The sequence below is a fragment of the Bombina bombina genome, chromosome 6 (assembly GCF_027579735.1).
Source record: "Bombina bombina isolate aBomBom1 chromosome 6, aBomBom1.pri, whole genome shotgun sequence".
Taxonomy (NCBI): domain Eukaryota; kingdom Metazoa; phylum Chordata; class Amphibia; order Anura; family Bombinatoridae; genus Bombina; species Bombina bombina.
Window position 1 is genome coordinate 41,930,420 of NC_069504.1, and position 19,798 is coordinate 41,950,217.

The following is a 19,798-nucleotide window of genomic DNA, read 5'->3' on the forward strand; positions in this document are numbered from 1 at the left end:
GAAGGCTTCTTCAGCGCCGCTTGGAGGATCACTTCATCGGATGGAAGATTTCTTCAGCGCCGCTTGGAGGATAACTTCTGCCGCTCCGGGTCTCCTCTTCAGTTCCATCGCTGCTCGGCTGAGTGAAGACGACTCAAGGTAGGATGATCTTCAGGGGATTAGTGTTAGGTTATTTTAAGGGGGGTTTGGGTTAGATTAGGGGTATGTGGGTGGTGGGTTTTAATGTTGGGGGGGTTGTATTTTTCTTTTACAGGCAAAAGAGCTGAATTCTTTGGGGCATGCCCCACAAAATGCCCTTTTAAGGGCAGGTAAGGTAAAAGAGCTTTGAACTTTTTTAATTTAGAATAGGGTAGGGCATTTTTTTTATTTTGGGGGGTTTGTTATTTTATTAGGGGGCTTAGATTAGGTGTAAGTAGCTTAAAATTGTTGTAATATTTTTAAAATGTTTGTAACTTATTTTTTTTTATTTTTTGTAACTTAGCTTTTTTATTTTTTGTACTTTAGTTAGTTTATGTAATTGTATTTAATTGTAGTTATTTGTAGTTAATTTATTTAATTTATTTAATGATAGTGTAGTGTTAGGTTTAATTGTAACTTAGGTTAGGATTTATTTTACAGGTAATTTTGTATTTCTTTTAGCTAGGTAGTTATTAAATAGTTAATAACTATTTAATAACTATTCTAACTAGCTAAAATAAATACAAAGTTACCTGTAAAATAAATATAATTCCTAAAATAGCTACAATGTAATTATTAATTACATTGTAGCTATCTCAGGGTTTATTTTACAGGTACGTATTTAGTTTTAAATAGGAATAATTCATTTAATGATAGTGTAGTGTTAGGTGTAATTGTAACTTAGGTTAGTTTTTATTTTGCAGGTAAATTTCTCTTTATTTTAGCTAGGTAAGCTATTAAATAGTTAATAACTATTTAATAGCTATTGTACCTAGTTAAAATAAATTGAAATTTTCCTGTAAAATAAAAATAAATCCTAACATAGCTACAATATAATTATTATTTATATTGTAGCTATATTAGGGTTTATTTTAAAGGTAAGTATTTAGTTTTAAATATGATTAATTTAGTTCATAATAGAAATATTATTTAGATTTATTTAAGTTAGGGGGGTGTTAGGGTTAGTGTTAGACTTAGGTTTAGGGGTTAATAAATTTATTACAGTGGCGGCGGTGTAGTGGGGGGCAGGATAGGGGTTAATAAATGTATTATAGGTGGCGACGGTGTAGGGGGGCAGATTAGGGGTTAATAAATTTAATATAGGTTGCGGCAGGGTCCGGGAGCGACGTTTTAGGGGTTAATACATATATTATAGTTGCGGTGGGCTCCGGGAGCGGCGATTTAGGGGTTAATACATATATTATAGTTGCGGTGGGCTCTGGGAGCGGCGGTTTAGGGGTTAATATGTATAGAGTAGCTTGCGGTGGGCTTCCGGGAGCGGCGGTTTAGGGGGTAATAACTTTATTTAGTTGCGGCGGTGTAGGGGGGACAGATTAGTGGTGTTTAGACTCGGGGTACATGTTAGGGTGTTAGGTGCAGACATCTCCCATAGGAATCAATGGGATGTCTGGCAGCAGCGAACTTGTACTTTGGCTATGGTCAGAGTCCCATTGATTCCTATGGGATCCGCCGCCTCCAGGGTGGCGGATTGAAAACCAGGTACGCTGGTCAGGAAAAGTGCCGAGCGTACCTGCTAGTTTTTTGATAACTAGCAAAAGTAGTCAGATAGTGCCGTACTTGTGTACGGAACATCTGGAGTGACCTAAGAATCGATCTGTGTCGGACTGAGTCCGGCGGATCGAAGTTTAAGTCACAAAATTCTACTTTTGCCGGTCTCTAGCCTTTGATAACTAAGGCGAATCAGCCTCGCCACAAATACGCTGCGGAATTCCAGTGTATTTGAGGTTGACGGCTTGATAACTAGGCCCCCATGTCTTAAAACGAAAGCCATTAAGCTTATCGACAGTTTACAATGGCGAGTTTTTCATCATTTACAGGTAGCCAGAGCCAAGAAATTACACAGCCCATCGAAAATAATAGAACCTGAAAAGCACAAAATTCCACCAGGTTCCCAGAAAAAGTGCAAATAGTAAAACAGTGCCAGAAGCTGTTTATAAAGTCTTAAACACTACGGCTGCTCAATTAGGTGTAAAAGAGGAAAAATTAGCTTTTTGAGGCCTCTTTTCCATTGAAATCTTAAAATTTTGTAAATAATGCAAATTTTTAATTTTATACATTAATTGTTATATTTATTGCTGCCCTAGGTATAGGACTAGTTGGAGTTATGTTCCTATTTAACTATTAATATGTATTTACAATTATAATCAAGCACATATCACCATAATTCCAACTAGGGAGAAACCAAGGTCAGCAGTAAATATTACAAATATCAATACATTTTAAAATTTAATAAAACAAAAAAAAAATGTTTTTTCATTTAATAAAACATTTTTTTATTTCATTTTTATGAATTCATTGTATCTTTGTTTTTGTTTCTCTGTAGAGGTGATCAGAGATAAGGATCGCAGATGTTAAACGTAAATTGTATAGTGTAAGGTCAGGTTACCATAGTAACAAACTTGTTATGTCACAATTTTCGAGAAATGCGACGTCGGATGGAAGCATTAACACAACATTAACTTACACCTACACAAAAAGGCCACCTGCACATACTGCACAATACTTTTAAATGGAAACCTGGTACCACAATGGATCCGCAAACTGTTTTTAGCTGCCTGCCGCTTCGGTGGCCTATGGCTCCACTTTTATCAACTTAATGGAAATGTGTTGCTTAACACTTCATTAATTAACTGAAATAAAGTGGTGGCATTTAGTTCAGATCATTCTGTGTATATTTATGTCCAGCTCTTCCTCCTTACGTGATATTTCAGTGATGTGCTGGAATGTGACAGGCTTAGGGGGAGTAGGTTTCTCAAGCGCCCCTATCTATACACCTGAGGGGTTACAGGCTGTTGAGCTACTGCCCAAACACACCACTAGATCTGCAAATTAAATTATTCTAATTTAATCAGGTTTTTTCTCACCGTCTCTCCTTTACTTCCAGGTGTTCCAGGGGTTCCTCGCGGGCAGGGCAGCGTTTTCCCTCTTTTGCCTCTCACTCCCTAACAAAATAAATTGTTGAAGTTTAAACCATTTACATTTTTGTAATATAAATATGATTATATATAAATAAAATGACTATATGTATGGCGGCAAAAATAAATAAAGTGATGGCAAACTCTTATATAATATGACATAAGGTCTTTAAAGTAGGGGATTTATGTCAAGATCCCTTTTAAAACTATTTATATGAATAACTTACTTTAAAATCCACTGGTTTTATCATCCTCTCCCCGCTGCCTATATGAAACATTTGTTGATTGACAGGTGGTACAGCCAATAGGAATTGTACCACCCACATGTTTTAAAAGTTTATCTTATAAAGAATCACCTTCACTAATTATCTTCTGTCTATGTAAAGTGATTTTAGGAGCTTACCATCACTTTAAAATTCCATGATTCAGACTGAATCGATAAAAAATCAACTCCTTTCCTATAGAGCATACTGAGGTAGCCAGTGCTCAAGATACATGCACACTCCTGTGTCTACTTCAGTATGATCTCATAAACAGTTACAACACAGGCTACCAAAAGAAAAAGATTTGACAATATTTTTAAATGGTACACTTTATCTAAATCCTACTGACTTTGAAGTCCCTTAAAATCAAGTTCATTTTGATTTAATTTGTCTGGCTTCACAAAACCCTTCTTTAATTATTTAAATATAATGGGCAGAAGATTACAGTCTTGCAGCTGGGATATAACTGGGGGACTAATACTCGACCTCCCAGATGAGATGATCTAACAAGTCTCTTTGGTACAGCGAGGCCCTTAAAATTTTTTAGAAACACACATTTTATGTTAAGAAATGTTTATGTTGCTATGCAGTTTTCTTAATATGAAACACAGACTTCTATATTACAATATAAGGTGTAACAAAATCCCAAAGATTTTGTGTGATTTCTCTCCATGCTGGTGAGGTTTTGAATATCAGGCCGAAAGCGTTGAAAGTGGCGGCGCTGTGTCATCTCTAGGGAACCAGGCTGGCCACATCCTCTGAGTCAACCTTGTTGCTTTCACCTCCAAAATAAAAGTGCTCACAATAGTGTAGCAGATTTCAGACAATGTGGTAGGCACACAAACTGGTTATACTCACAAGATTGCAGTTAAAATAAGTCTTTTATTAAAATCATCACAAAGGTGTCTTCCGGTGCAGCTTCAGGTTTTTGTTCCAGAAATTGTTTTAACTTTATGCTCTTGATAAAGGCTTCTTTTAGCCGAAACGCGTTGAGCTGTATTTTAAATAAAATCTGAAGCTGCACCGGAAGACACCTTTGTGATGATTTTAATAAAAGACTTATTTTAACTGCAATCTTGTGAGTATATCCAGTTTGTGCGCCTACCACATTGTCTGAAATCTGCGACACTATTGTGAGCTCTTTTATTTTGGAGGTGAAAGCAACAAGGTTGACTCAGAGGACGTGGCCAGCTTGGTTCCCTAGAGGTGACACAGCGCCGCCACTTTCAACACTTTTTTGCTTCTATACATGGTTTGGGAGAACCGGGCTGGCCGCGAGCACCTGAAGGGAAGTGCTAACATTGCTTCATACTTTATCCTTTCTAATATCAGGCCCTCAGAGAGATTTTGTGCATGAATGTTACGCATAACATGTCAATCTAAATGAAGATTTAGGTAACAACATTAGTTAGCCATTTGGATGCCAGAAAGCACAATGACATCTAAGGGATTAAATGGAGTTTACCTACTTTGGAAATTGCAAAAAACAAATGTATTTTTTTTGTAAGTAAAAAAGAATGAAGCTTCATTGTAAAGTTTTGTATAATGCATACTTAAATATTTTAGAAGAACTTCAGTTTTCAGTTCATTTAAGTTGTGCAGAAGATAATACAATGGAGAAAATACACAGCCAGTAAATGAATTAACCTTTAGATATGGCAAACTGCCTCACTGGGAGCGCAGAAAGAACCCTACTGTGTGGGCTTTACTTTTATTTCCAGTCATTTTGGAACATTTTACATTCACAAGCTTTAGACATCTAACCTCCTGTCACTAGGTCAGAGATAATGAGCACAAATGTTTCTTACAATTTTGTAGAAAAATACAGAGTAAAGAAATGATTTAACAGTGAGTTGGTCTTGGCATAAAGGTTAGTTTTCTATAGCATTAGCTTGCCATTGAACTTATTGTTATCATATTAGAGCGGCACCACAAGCAAGCAAAAGCAATAATACATTAAACTAATATGTCTATTGCTATAAATCTGTAACTTCTATTTCAATGCTATGCTCAGTAGGAGTGGGCACAGGGAGGCAGCACATACAGCGTGCACAGCACAGGTCAGCGGGACTGGAGGAAGAGGTTTATTTTTGTAGGAGTATGGGGAGGTGGGAAGAAAGTGTTGTACGATGTGAGGGTGACAGTACAGAGTGCCATAAAGGGTCACAGTTCTTAAAAAAAATAGAAAATACAATTTTATCTTGAAAAGATCAACATGAGCATTAGCAGGAAATACCTAGTAGCCAATAAGCATAAGCAGGAAGTACCTAGTAGCCAATGAGCATTAGCAGGAAGTACCTAGTAGCCAATGAGCAGGAAGTACCTAGTAGCCAATGAGCATTAGCAGGAAGTACTTAATAGCCAATGAGCATTAGAAGGAAGTAGCTAGTAGCTAATGAGCATTAACAGGAAGTTGATATCAGCCAGTCAGCATTAGTAGCAATTCTTTATCCCTTTATCCCAATAAGCAGCAGTAGGAACTGTGATATATATATATATATATATATATATATATATATATATATATATATATATATATATATATATATATATATATATATATATACATTGATATTCATATCTGTATTGATTGGCATCTGTCAATATATTAAAGATATGTTTTATTCCTGATTTTAAATTTACTTATTGATGATGTATTCAGTATAATTTATTATTTGGCACATATCTATGATCATAACAAAAGGACATCACTGTTGTTGTCATGGGCTGTGGTATCTTGTTTGTATGGTCTGAACATGTGTAGAAAATTGGCCCATATGTGTTAACACAAGGGAGGTGCATTTGGATCCTTCATTAAGATCCGAGTGTGGAAGGTGGCAGCAAATCCAGCTCTTAGTGTGTTGTACTTTCAAAAGAAAAAAATCTGCCTCCGAAAAGAGCCAAATGGCACAAACGACTGACTTCTTCCGCATTCGAATACTAACAAAGGGTTCCGCAAGCACATCCCTAGTTTACACATTCTGTGGGTGAAGAACAATTATAAAGTAGCTTTGGTTGTTAAACTTTATCCATGATGCTGCCTCACAAACCTGAAATATGTGCTTGGTGAGTGTAAGGTGAGAGTGGGGTTGTATTAGAAGTTCAAGTTTTGAAATGCTCATATCATTGGAGAGGATTGACATATCTTGTTGAAATTTGACAGTTAGATCTGGACTGTGAATCAATAGAAAACTAGCAAATGTAATTGAGATGTTTGAGACTGAAAAAAATGAGGTATGAGTTGAAAATCCCATAGACTTAATATTAGTGGTACAAAGTAGTTTATTTAAGAAAAGGTTGCATGTATTTGTTTGAAACTTGGTATTTGAATAGATGGTGTGGTGAGGGTCTATTATTACATTGGGTGAAGATTTGTGTGATTAGTAGTTTTTGAGATAATTTAAGGTATTTGAAACTAAAATTCAAGATGGCGCCATTAGCACGTTTGCCTGTGCATGTTTTATTGCTTTTGTAAACGATCTCTATTATTACTGAACGCTGCACACAGCTCCCTGTCACTTTCTTAACCATGGCAATTAGATCTAGGAGACGTGTGAGTGATAAGAATATTACACTATAGTAGAAGGATCTTACAATATTATCATTTTGTGAGAGGTAGGTAGGGTAACGCTAGATCAGTATAGTACCAAATATATTTTATATTAACAAAATAAATATATAAAGCTAGATTACGAGTGGAATGCTAACTGTTTTGCGCAAGTGATATTGGGTTTATTGCAACGTATTGCGCACATTACAAGTTGAAAAAAAATGGAGCGCAATCATGATTTATGCTTGTCAGGTTAGTGCGTCTTCAGAGCTCTGCTTAATTGTTATGCAAGACAAAAATATACATTAATAAGTACAGTTACAAGCTTAGCACTGTTTGATAAAAATTATTAATAAAAAATATTGCCCGAAAAAGTTACAAGGGCTCAAAGATATGAGCAGGCAAAGGGCTTTAAAGGGACACTGAACCCAAATTTTTTCTATTGTGATTCATATAGAGCATGCAATTTTAAGCAACTTTCTAATTTACTCCTATTATCAAATTATTTTCATTCTCTTGGTATCTTTATTTGAAATGCAAGAATGTAAGTTTAGTTGCCGTCCCATTTTTGGTGAACACACTGTGTTGTTCTTGCTGATTGGTGGGTAAATTCACCTACCAATAAACAAGTGCTTTCCATGGTTTTGAACCAAAACAATAGCAAAAACACCTTTTTCAAATTAAGAAAGCAAGAGAACGAAGAAAAATTGATAATAGGAGTAAATTAGAAAGTTGTTTAAAATTGCATGCTCTATCTAAATTGCAAAAGAAAAAAAATTGGGTTCAGTGTCCCTTTAAAGGGCCACTGAAAGTAAATATTTTCTATGCCTGTTACTAACTAACTACCCCAAATACGCGTTTTATCAATAGCATTTCATTAACATATCCCTACCGTATATCAGAAATGTTGTCTGCAAATTTAATTGTTTTCCAAACCCACTCCGTGGGTATCCTTTGCTCTGTACCAATCCGTTTACAATACCTAGGTTTCAAAATGGCGCTTTAAACACAAAGTTATTGGTTTAAGTATTTTGAACACTCAGTGCTGAAAATAGTGGGCAGGATAACGTGACATCATCGGCGAATAAAATATATAACTTTTAGAAGTTATGAAACTTTGTTTTGGAGAAAATAAAAGTCAGTAGGTTTTAATTAATGTTTATTAACTTTAATATGTTAGTTGTTTAACTTAAAAATTATAACAGAAAGTAATCCTTTAACATAGCGATACACACATACACATGTCTAAATATGTACAGTATATGTATGTGTGTATATATATATATTTATATTTATATATAAATATATATTTAGATATCTATGTATATGTGTTTACAAGTGTATTTATGTATTTATATGTGTGTGTGTGTGTATATATATATATATGTATTTATATTCATATATACACATATCTATGTGTACATACATAGACATATATAAAGGTGCATTAGCGTACTTTGCAGTCAAGTAGATGAAAACATGGAAAATATGTTCTTCACATAGGGGAATATGTTCTAAGTATTTTTAAATAGATATTTATATGTATATATTTTTTTTTTTTTTTTTTTTCAATATATATATTAGCAGGAAGAAACAGCACTCTCACTATCCTTTAGTTTCCAATCTATCTGGATTTATAAAGAACAAAACTGTTTACTGTGTGACATTTCGAGGTAGGGGTGAAACAGTTTTGTTCTTTATAAATCCAGAGAGTGCAATTGTCTTCATTCTTTATATATACAGGGAGTGCAGAATTATTAGGCAAGTTGTATTTTTGAGGATTAATTTTATTATTGAACAACAACCATGTTCTCAATGAACCCAAAAAACTCATTAATATCAAAGCTGAATAGTTTTGGAAGTAGTTTTTAGTTTGTTTTTAGATATAGCTATTTTAGGGGGATATCTGTGTGTGCAGGAGACTATTACTGTGCATAATTATTAGGCAACTTAACAAAAAACAAATATATACCCATTTCAATTATTTATTTTTACCAGTGAAACCAATATAACATCTCAACATTCACAAATATACATTTCTGACATTCAAAAACAAAACAAAAACAAATCAGTGACCAATATAGCCACCTTTCTTTGCAAGGACACTCAAAAGCCTGCCATCCATGGATTCTGTCAGTGTTTTGATCTGTTCACCATCAACATTGCGTGCAGCAGCAACCACAGCCTCCCAGACATTGTTCAGAGAGGTGTACTGTTTTCCCTCCTTGTAAATCTCACATTTGATGATGGACCACAGGTTCTCAATGGGGTTCAGATCAGTTGAACAAGGAGGCCATGTCATTAGATTTTCTTCTTTTATACCCTTTCTTGCCAGCCACGCTGTGGAGTACTTGGACGCGTGTGATGGAGCATTGTCCTGCATGAAAATCATGTTTTTCTTGAAGGATGCAGACTTCTTCCTGTACCACTGCTTGAAGAAGGTGTCTTCCAGAAACTGGCAGTAGGACTGGGAGTTGAGCTTGACTCCATCCTCAACCCGAAAAGGCCCCACAAGCTCATATTTGATGATACCAAACCAGTACTCCACCTCCAACTTGCTGGCGTCTGAGTCGGACTGGAGCTCTCTGCCCTTTACCAATCCAGCCACGGGCCCATCCATCTGGCCCATCAAGACTCACTCTCATTTCATCAGTCCATAAAACCTTAGAAAAATGTTGATGTCATTAGACCACACCCCTTCTCATTACAGAGATGCACATCACCTAATATGCTTAATTGGTAGTAGGCTTTCGAGCCTATACAGCTTGGAGTAAGACAACATGCATAAAGAGGATGATGTGGTCAAAATACTCATTTGCCTAATAATTCTGCACTCCCTGTATATATACTGTGTAGTTCTGGGTTCCAAGCACTCACTGTAGTCGTGAATTGCCTGGGTGCTCTCTATGGTGTATCGGTAGAAACTTCAAAGAAAGAAGAGGCACTCACAGGACTTAATAGTTTCACAAAATATTGAACTTTATTGTTATTAATATTTCATCAAAAGAGGTTCAGTCAACTTTGTGTGTGTGAGTGGAATAGACAAACAACTTTTCACTTCTGAACATATAGGACATACTCTAATAACGAAAGTACTGACAAAGGTCTCTGTGAGGACAGAAACGTTGACTGAACCTTCTTTGATGAAATATTAATAACAATAAAGTTCAATATTTTGTGAAACTATTAAGTCCTGTGAGTGTTAGTAGAATGTTAGTTTTTTTTCAACTTTTCTTGCTCCCCCCCCCCCCGCTTTTCTTGCTTTTCTGTGCTCCACTCTTAATCTAGCCCATAGTGTGTATTTGTGATATTTCTGATAGAAAACTGGTTAAACCCATGTTAAATATCTTTTTAATTGTTACTTTCTTTGGAACTCTAAACAGTGGTATATTGCTAATATAAATGACTGCAACATTATTATTTATTGATTTTTTATTTATTTAAACTGTACTTGTGGAGTTTTCATAATTTCCTGCACAATAAGTACTAAACTTCTACTGGACGGATCTATGAAGATTGATGCCATAAAATATGTACAATGAGATGAGTTGGATTACTAAAAAGCGAACAGTCTGATTAAAGGAACAGGGAACCCAAAAAATTTCCTTTATGATTCAGATAGAGAATACAATTTTAAAAAAAGTTCCCAATTTACCTCTATTATCAAATTTGCGTCATTCTCTTGTTATTCTTTGTTGAAGAGATATCCATATAGGTAGTGTGCACATATCTGGAGCAATACATAACAGGAAATAGTGATGCCACCTAGTGTTCCTGCTAATGCATAACAATGTTGCAAAACTGCTACCATAAAGTACTGCCAACATATGCACTCTCCTGAGCTTACTTTTCTGCTTTTCAACAAATGATAACAAGAAAATGAAAACAATTTCATAATAGAAGTAAATTAGAAAGTTGTTTCAAATTGTATGTTCTATCTGAAACAAGAATAAAAAAATGTGGGTTTTATGTCCCCTTAACAAAAAATGAAATACGATTTTGACAGTTAACAGGTATCAGCAATTCTAAGTTTTAAATGTATCAGTTGTCTTAAAATGATAATATGGTGGTCTTGAAAACTATGGAAGAAATTAAGTATTATTTTTTTGTTTTTGTTTATTTTAATTTTATTATTTTAGCAACACAGCATGGTAAGTATAAAAACATCTATGATAAATATGGTTTAAAATATTTTTTTCAAAGATTTAATAAAAATAGGAAATTCTAAAAAAAACTTACGTCCCAGCAGTTAAAGTTGGGAATTTTCTTGCTTTTTAATGTTTGAATAACTTAAAGGGACAGTCTAGTCCAAAAAAAACTTTCATGATTCAGATAGGGCATGTAATTTTAAACAATTTTCCAATTTACTTTTATCACCAATTTTTCTTTGTTCTTTTGGTATTCTTAGCTGACAGTTTAACCTAGGAGGTTCATATGCTAATTTCTTAGACCTTGAAGGCCGCCTCTTAAGAATGCATTTTAACAGGTTTTTCACCATTAGAGGGTGTTAGTTCATGTTTTTCATATAGATAACACTGCTCATGCACGTGAAGTTACCTGGGAGCCATCACTTATTGGCTAAACTGCAAGTCTGTCAAAAGAACTGAAATAAAGGGGCAGTTTGCAGAGGCTTAGATACAAGATAATCACAGAAGTAAATAATATATAAATATAACTGTGTTGGTTATGCAAAACTGGGGAATGGGTAAAAAAGGGATTATCTATATTTTATAACAATAACAATTCTGGTGTAGACTGTCCCTTTAAACTCTATGCATTAACATAATTTATTTGACAATTTTTTGACAACAAGCAGCCTCACAATCAGGGATAGGCAAGGTGTCCATACACGGACACTGGTGTCCGTGACTGGTCCTTGCAGTGTCCGCCGCCCATTTTGCTGTGGGGAGGGAGGAGTAAGACAGATTAATACTGGTCCTGACTCCTCCTTAACACACGTGGCGTGGCCACTCCCACACGATGCTGCTTAGTACCAGAAAATGACTCTGAGTGAGACAGAAAGGGAGGGAAGATTCAAGAAGCAAGCTGCCACTGTGTCCCTGGAGCTTTATATGCAAAAAAAAAAACAGCACCTGAGGTTTATTATAAGTAGTATTTAAATAGAAAGAAAAGATATATTAAGGTTGTGAATCATAACCTTAGTATATCTTTTCTTTCTGATTAAATAATAGGTAAGGGAAAATATTTACTGTGAATAAAATTAGTGGCTTGTCAAGAGAGTGCTAGCAAGATTGGGTGATAAGTTATGGAATAAATAAAGCCTGAGTGAAATACTGGTTGTGTATCTTCTGGATCTGTATAATAAAATTCAGCACTATAAAATAATAGTTTTAATTGTAAATGTACCTTGGTGTCCTTCACTAAAGGTCTTTACTTTAGAAAATGTCCGCCACAGCCTTGGCTCGTGCCTATCCCTGATCACAATGGCGATATACACGCTGAGAAATTGCGCCTAACATGTTCAGATAGTCTTGAAAAAGGCTTGTACTGTAAGCCGAAACGTTGACTTGTATCTGATAAAGTATTGAATAATGGTATATGAATAAAATTGTGTTAAAAGAAGTCCTGTGAGTGTACATGCAAACACACAAATATACAGGATACATGCACACAAGTGCCTATTTCCACTCCTTGCCATATACCATTTAATTCTGCCACAAAACCTTGTTTTCATTAATAAATCATTGTTTCCTTTGTATTAAGTCTAAAAAGCACTACATTTAAAAGGGTATTTTGCATTGCGCTCGAGTGCAACACTTAATTCGCTACTATAACTATATACAGTATATACTATACAATGTGCATGCTAAAAGCATTCCTTGCCCTTTCGGTTAAATGAATAGGGTGTTAAAACTTTTGGCCCATATTAAAATGTTCTTGTGATTGTGCTTTATTCTAGCACCCTGCGCTATCGATAGCGCTCCACTTGTAATACATGATTGTGCTTTATTCTAGCACCCTGCGCTATCGCTATGTCTCCACATGTAATACGTGATTGTGCTTTATTCTAGCACCCTGTGCTATCGCTAGCGCTCCACTTGTAATACATGATTGTGTTTTATTCTAGCGCCCTGCGCTATTGCTAGCGCTCCACTTGTAATACGTGATTATGCTTTATTCTAGTCCCCTGCGCTATCGCTAGGTCTCCACATGTAATACGTTATTGTGCTTAATTCTAGCGCCCTGCGCTATCGCTAGCGCTCCACTTGTAATACGTGATTGTGCTTTATTCTAGCCCCCTGCGCTATCAATAGCGCTCCACTTGTAATACGTGATTATGCTTTATTCTAGCACCCTGCGCTATTGATATCGCTCCACTTGTAATATGTGATTGTACTTTATTCTAGCACCCTGCGCTATCGCTAGGGCTCCACATGTAATCTAGCCCAATATTTTTGGGATGTTGCAGATTTGATAAGAAGAAACAAGTTTAACTTGTAGCTGGAACAAACACACAAAAGTAAACAGAGAAATAAGAAACCTTAGGATAATAATAATAGGAAAAATATAGCTGCAAGCAGTGATAGAGGTGGTCAAGCCAATTCTAACATAAGCAGTTGGAAAAAAAACACATTTTCGAAATGTTTGCGTTTTTCAAGATGGCTGCCACACCATATAACTAATACTTTCAACACAAACAGATGTAACTCTAGGTCACAATATATGGTTATACAGCAAATTTCATAGCTTTAACATAAGCGGTTGCAAAAAAAAAAACAAATTTTCAAAATTTTCCCGTAAACCAATATGGCTGGCACAGCTTGTGACCAATTCCTTCTACATGCACAATTGTGACTCTAGGTCACAATATAAGGTTACACAGCAAGTTTCACAGTTCTAACATAAGGGGTTGCAGAGAAAATAGATTTCTTTCATGTAATTGGCAAGAGTCCATGAGCTAGTGACGTATCCTCTCAGAGTACAGTGTTTGTCAGAGGGATGTGAAGGGATTATCACCTATTGATTCTATGGTTTTTCTCACAGGATATTTTTTCATAGGTTCTCTGTTATCGGTCGTAGAGATTCATCTCCTACCTCCCTTTTCAGATTGACGATATACTCTCATATTCAATTACCTCTATTGATACTTTTTCAGTACTGGTTTGGCTATCTGCTATATGTGGATGGGTGTCATTCGGTAAGTATATTTTCATTACTTAAGACACTCTCAGCTATAGTTTGGCACTTTATGTATTAATATAAAGTTTTAAATATATGTTTTGTACTTATACATAAACCTGACTCATGGCAAATATATTTCCTTTTGCAGACTATCAGTTTCAAAATTGGGAAACATATTTAGGAAGTTATTTCTTACCTGAGGTATAGTCTTTTCTTCAAATTGACTGCTTTTTCATTAAATTTTGTGGGCAAAATTAGGCTTGCGAGGTCGCAAAATGTTGATATTTATTGCGTTATTCTTGGCGCAAGAATATTTTTGGCGCGAAGGTACGTTCGGTGACGCAAATTCGTCATTTACAATGTCTTAGTTGAGGACAGGTTTCCTTGCACAAGGTTGCTTCTGCCATGACATGAGTTGCGTCATTTCCGGAGGTTGCTAGCGCCAAAACATTTCATTTTGTGTAGTGCGTCATACTTGGCGCCAAATAATTTATTTATTTAAACCCCACTTCATATATGCCTTTTGCCTTTTTTATGCTCAGAGGGCTATGCTGTTTGCATTTTTTCCCATTCCTGAAACTGCTATATAAGGAAATTGATAATTTTGCTTCATATGTTGTTTTTTTAATCTTACATTTGCAAGTTGTCTCAATCTGATCCTGTCTCAGAAACAACTGTTGGAACCCTGCTGCCTGATAACAGTTCTACCAAAGCTAAGTGTATCTGTTGTCAGTTAGCGGAGATTATATCTCCAGCTGTAGTATGTAAGAGTTGTCATGATAAGCTTTTGCAGGCAGATAATATATACATCAGTACTAGTACAATGCCTGTTGTTCCTTCAACATCTAATGTACATGATATCCCTGTGAATATTAAAGATTTTATTGCTTCTAATAAACGTAAAAGGTGTTTTAAAACTTCTCATAGAGTTGATGAGATTTCAAATGACCGACAAAATACTGAATTATCCTCCTCTGATGAGGATCTATCTGATTCAGAAGATCCTACCTCAAATATTGACACTGACAAATCTACTTATCTTTTAAAGATGGAGTATATTCGATCCTTGTTAAAAGAGGTGTTGGTTACTTTGGATATTGAGGAATCTAGTCCTCTTGATACTAAAACTAGTAAACGTTTAAATTCTGTTTATAAACCTCCTGTGGTTACTCCAGAGGTTTTTCCAGTTTATGATGCTATTTCTGATATGATTTCAAAGGAATGGAATATGCCTGGTACTTCTTTTATTCCTTCTTCTAGGTTTAAAAAGTTGTATCCTTTGCCAACAGCTAGATTGGAGTTTTGGGAAAAAATCCCAAAAGTTGATAGGGCTATTTCTACTCTTGCCAAACGTATTACTATTCCTATGGAAGATAGTACTTCTTTTAAGGATCCTTTGGATAGGAAACTTGAAACTTATCTAAGGAAAGCTTATTTATTTTCTGGCTTTACTCTTAGGCCTGCTATATCTATTGCAGCTGCATCAACTTTTTGGTTGGAAAGCTTAGCGCAACAGGAAACAGATCCTGATTTGTCTAGCATTGTTCGCTTGCTTCAACATGCTAATCATTTTATCTGTGATGCTATTTTTGATATCATCTAAATTGATGTTAAATCTATGTCTTTAGCTATTTTAACTAGAAGAGCTTTGTGGCTTAAATATTGGAATGCTGACATGGTATCTAAGTCTAGACTACTATCTCTTTCTTTCCAAGGTAACAATTTATTTGGTTCTCAGTTGGATTCAATTATTTCAACTTTCACTGGGGGAAGGGAGGTTTTTTTTGCCTCAGGATAAAAGATCTAAGGGTAAATCTAAACTTTCGAATCGTTTTTGTTCTTTTCGACAGAATAAGGAACAGAAAGCCAATCCTTCCCCCAAAGAATCTGGTTCCAATTGGAAACCTTCTTCAAGTTGGAATAAATCCAAGTCTTTTAAGAAACCAAAGCCAGCCCCTAAGTCTGCATGAAGGTGCAGCCCTAATTCCAGCTCAGCTGGTGGGGGGCAGATTAAAATTTTTCCAAAACATTTAGGCAGATTCTGTCCAAAATCAGTGGATTCAGAGTATTGTCTCTCAAGGGTATCGAATAGGATTCAGAGTAAAACCTCCTATGAGAAGATTTTTTCTCTCACGCATTCCAGCAAATCCAGTGAAGGCTCAAGCTTTTCTGAAGTGTATTTAAAATCTAGAGCTTTCAGGGGTAATAATACCAGTTCCATTTCAGAAACAGGGTCTGGGGTTTTATTCAAATCTATTCATTGTCCCAAAAAAAGAAAATTAATTCAGGCCAGTTCTGGATCTGAAAATTTTGAATCATTTTGTAAGAGTGCCAACTTTCAAAATGGTGACTATAAGGACTATTCTGCCTTTTGTTCAGCAAGGTCATTATATGTCCATGACTTACAGGATGCATATCTTCACATTCTGATTCATCCAGACCACTATCGGTTTCTGAGATTCTCTTTTCTAGACAAGCATTACCAATTTGTTGCTCTTCCATTTGGCCTAGCGACCGCTCCAAGAATTGTTTCAAAGGTTCTCGGTGCCCTACTCTTTGTAATCAGAGAACAGGGTATTGCGGAGTTTGGACGATATCATGGTACTAGCTCAGTCTTTACATTCTGCTGAATTTCACATGAATCAACTAGTGTTGTTTCTTCAAAGACATGGTTGGACAATCAATTTACCGAAACGTTCCTTGATTCCTCAGATAAGGGCCACCATTTTAGGTTTCCAGATAGATTCAGTGTCCATGACTCTGTCTCTAACAGACAAGAGACGAATGAAATTGGATTCAGCTTGTCAAAACCTTCAGTCTCAATCATTCCCTTCAGTGGCTATGTGCATGAAAGTTTTAGGTCTCATGACTGAAGAATCGGATGCTATCCCGTTTGCTCATTTTCATATGAGACCTCTTCAGCTTTGTATGCTGAATCAATAGTGCAGGGATTATACAAGGATATCACAATTAATATCCTTAAATCCCAATGTTCGACTCTCTCTGACTTGGTGGTTAGATCACCATCGTATAGTTCAAGTAGCCTCTTTTGTTCGTCCAACCTCGACTGTAATCACAACAGATGCAAGTCTTTCAGGTTGGGGAGCTGTCTGGGGATCTCTGACAGCACAAGGGGTTTGGAAATCTCAAAAGGCGATGTTACCAATCAATATTTTAGAACTCCGTGCTATTTTCAGGGCTCTTGAGGTTTGGCCTCTGTTGAAGAGAGAACCATTCATTTGTTTTCAGACAGACAATATCACAACTGTGGCATATGTCAATCATCAGGTTGGGACTCACAGTCCCCTAGCTATGAAAGAAGTATCTTGGATACTTTCTTGGGCGGAATCCAGCTCTTGTCTAATTTCTGTGGTACATATCCCAGGTCTAGACAATTGGGAAGCAGATTATCTCAGCCATCAGACTTTACATCCGGGGGAGTGGTCTCTCCAGATGTGTTTTTTCAGATTGTTCAGATGTGGGGTCTTCCAGAAATAGATCTGATGGCTTCACATCTAAACAAGAAACTTCCCAGGTACTTGTCCAGGTCCAGGGATCCTCAGGTGGAGTCGGTGGATGAGTTAGCAGTTCCTTGGTTTTACCAACCTGCTTATATCTTCCCGCCTCTAGTTCTTCTTCCAAGAGTGATCTCCAAGATCATCATGGAACAATTGTTTGTGTTTTTGGTAACATCAGCATGGCCTCACAGGTTCTGATATGTGGATCTTGTACGGATGTCCAGTTGCCAACCTTGGCCACTTCCTTCTGTCTCAAGGACCGTTCTTCCATCAGGATCTCAAATCGTTAAATTTGAAGGTATGGTAATTGAATGCTAGTGCTTAGTCATAGAGGTTTCTCTGACTCAGTGATTGATACTATGTTACAGGCTTGTAAATCTGTTTCTAGGAAGATTTATTATTGAGTTTGTAAGACTTATATTTCATGGTGTTCTCATAAAATCTCCTGGCATTCTTTTAGAATTCCTAGAATTTTACAGTTTCTTCAGGATGGTTTGGATAAAGGTTTGTCCGCAAGTTCTGCAAGTTCATTGAAGGGACAAATCTCTGCTCTTTCTGTTTTATTTCAACGAAAGATTGCTAAACTTCCTGATATTCGCTGTTTTGTACAGGCTTTGGTCCGTATCAAGCCTGTCATTAAATCAATCTCTCCTCCTTGGAGTTTTAATTTGGTTTTGAAAGATTTACAGGCTCCTCCTTTTGAGCCTATGCATTCTTTGGATATTAAACTACTTTCTTGGAAAGTGTTGTTCCTTTTGGCTATCTGTTCTGCTAGAAGAGTTTCCAAATTATCTGCTCTTTCTTTTGAGTCTCCTTTTCTGATTTTCCATCAGGATAAGGCAGTTTTGCAGACTTCATTTGTGAAGACTTCGAGGCCTAGTAATCAAGCCGTCAACCTCAAATACTCTGGAATTCCGCAGCGTATTTGTGGCGAGGCTGATTCGCCTTAGTTATCAAAGGCTAGAGACCGTCAAAAGTAGAATTTAGTTACGTAAGCTTCGATCCGCAGGACTCAGTCCGACACAGATCGATTCTGCGGCACAATCTGACTACTTTTGCTAGTTATCAAAAAACTAGCAGGTACGCTCTGCACTTTTCCGGCCCAGCGTACCTGGTTTTCAATCCGCCGCCCTGGAGGCGGCGGATCCCATAGGAATCAATGGGAGTCTGACCATAGCGAAAGTTCATGTTCGCTGCTGCCAGAATTCCCATTGATTCCTATGGGAGCTGTCTACACCTAACACCCTAACATGTACCCCGAGTCTAAACACCCCTAATCTGTCCCCCCGCAACTAAATAAATGTATTACCCCCTAAACCGCCACTCCCGGAGCCCACCGCCACTCTAATAAAATGATTAACCCCTAAACCGCCGCTCCCGGAGCCCACCGCAAGCTATAATAAATATGTTAACCCCTAAACCGCCGCTCCCTGACCCCGCCGCAACTATAATATATGTATTAACCCCTAAACCTAAGTCTAACCCTAACACCCCCCAACTTAAATATTAATTGATTACATCTAAATAATATTTCTATTATTAACTAAATGAATCCTATTTAAAACTAAATACTTACCTATAAAATAAACCCTAATATAGCTACAATATAAATAATAATTATATTGTAGCTATCTTAGGATTTATTTTTATTTTACAGGCAAATTTCAATTTATTTTAACTAGGTACAATAGCTATTAAATAGTTATTAACTGTTTAATAGCTTACCTAGCTAAAATAAAGAGAAATTTACCTGTAAAATAAATCCTAACCTAAGTTACAATTACACCTAACACTACACTATACTTAAATTATTAGGCTAGCAATAAATTATTAAATTATTAATAATTACATTGTAGCTATTTTAGGAATTATATATATTTTACAGGTAACTTTGTATTTATTTTAGCTAGTTAGAATAGTTATTAAATAGTCATTAACTATTTAATAACTACCTAGCTAAAAGAAATACAAAATTATCTGTAAAATAAATCCTAACCTAAGTTACAATTAAACCTAACACTACACTATCATTACATTAATTAAATAAAGTAAATACAAATAACTACAATTAAATACAATTACATAAACTAACTAAAGTACAAAAAATAAAAAAAGCTAAGTTACAAAAAATAAAAAAAATAAGTTACAAACATTTAAAAAATATTACAACAATTTTAAGCTAATTACACCTAATCTAAGACCCCTAATAAA

The 19,798-nt window shown here is 35.9% G+C and overlaps 1 protein-coding gene across 1 annotated transcript in view; it reads right to left on the reverse strand.

The window, feature by feature from the left end:
- Positions 1–19,798, reverse strand: part of LOC128664316 (collagen alpha-1(VII) chain-like) — a 913,939-nt gene that overhangs the window by 140,095 nt on the left and 754,046 nt on the right. The window contains exon 95 of the mRNA XM_053719156.1: positions 3,063–3,140. Within this exon, the coding sequence (XP_053575131.1) occupies positions 3,063–3,140 (78 nt within the window). The remainder of the gene's footprint in view (positions 1–3,062; positions 3,141–19,798) is intronic.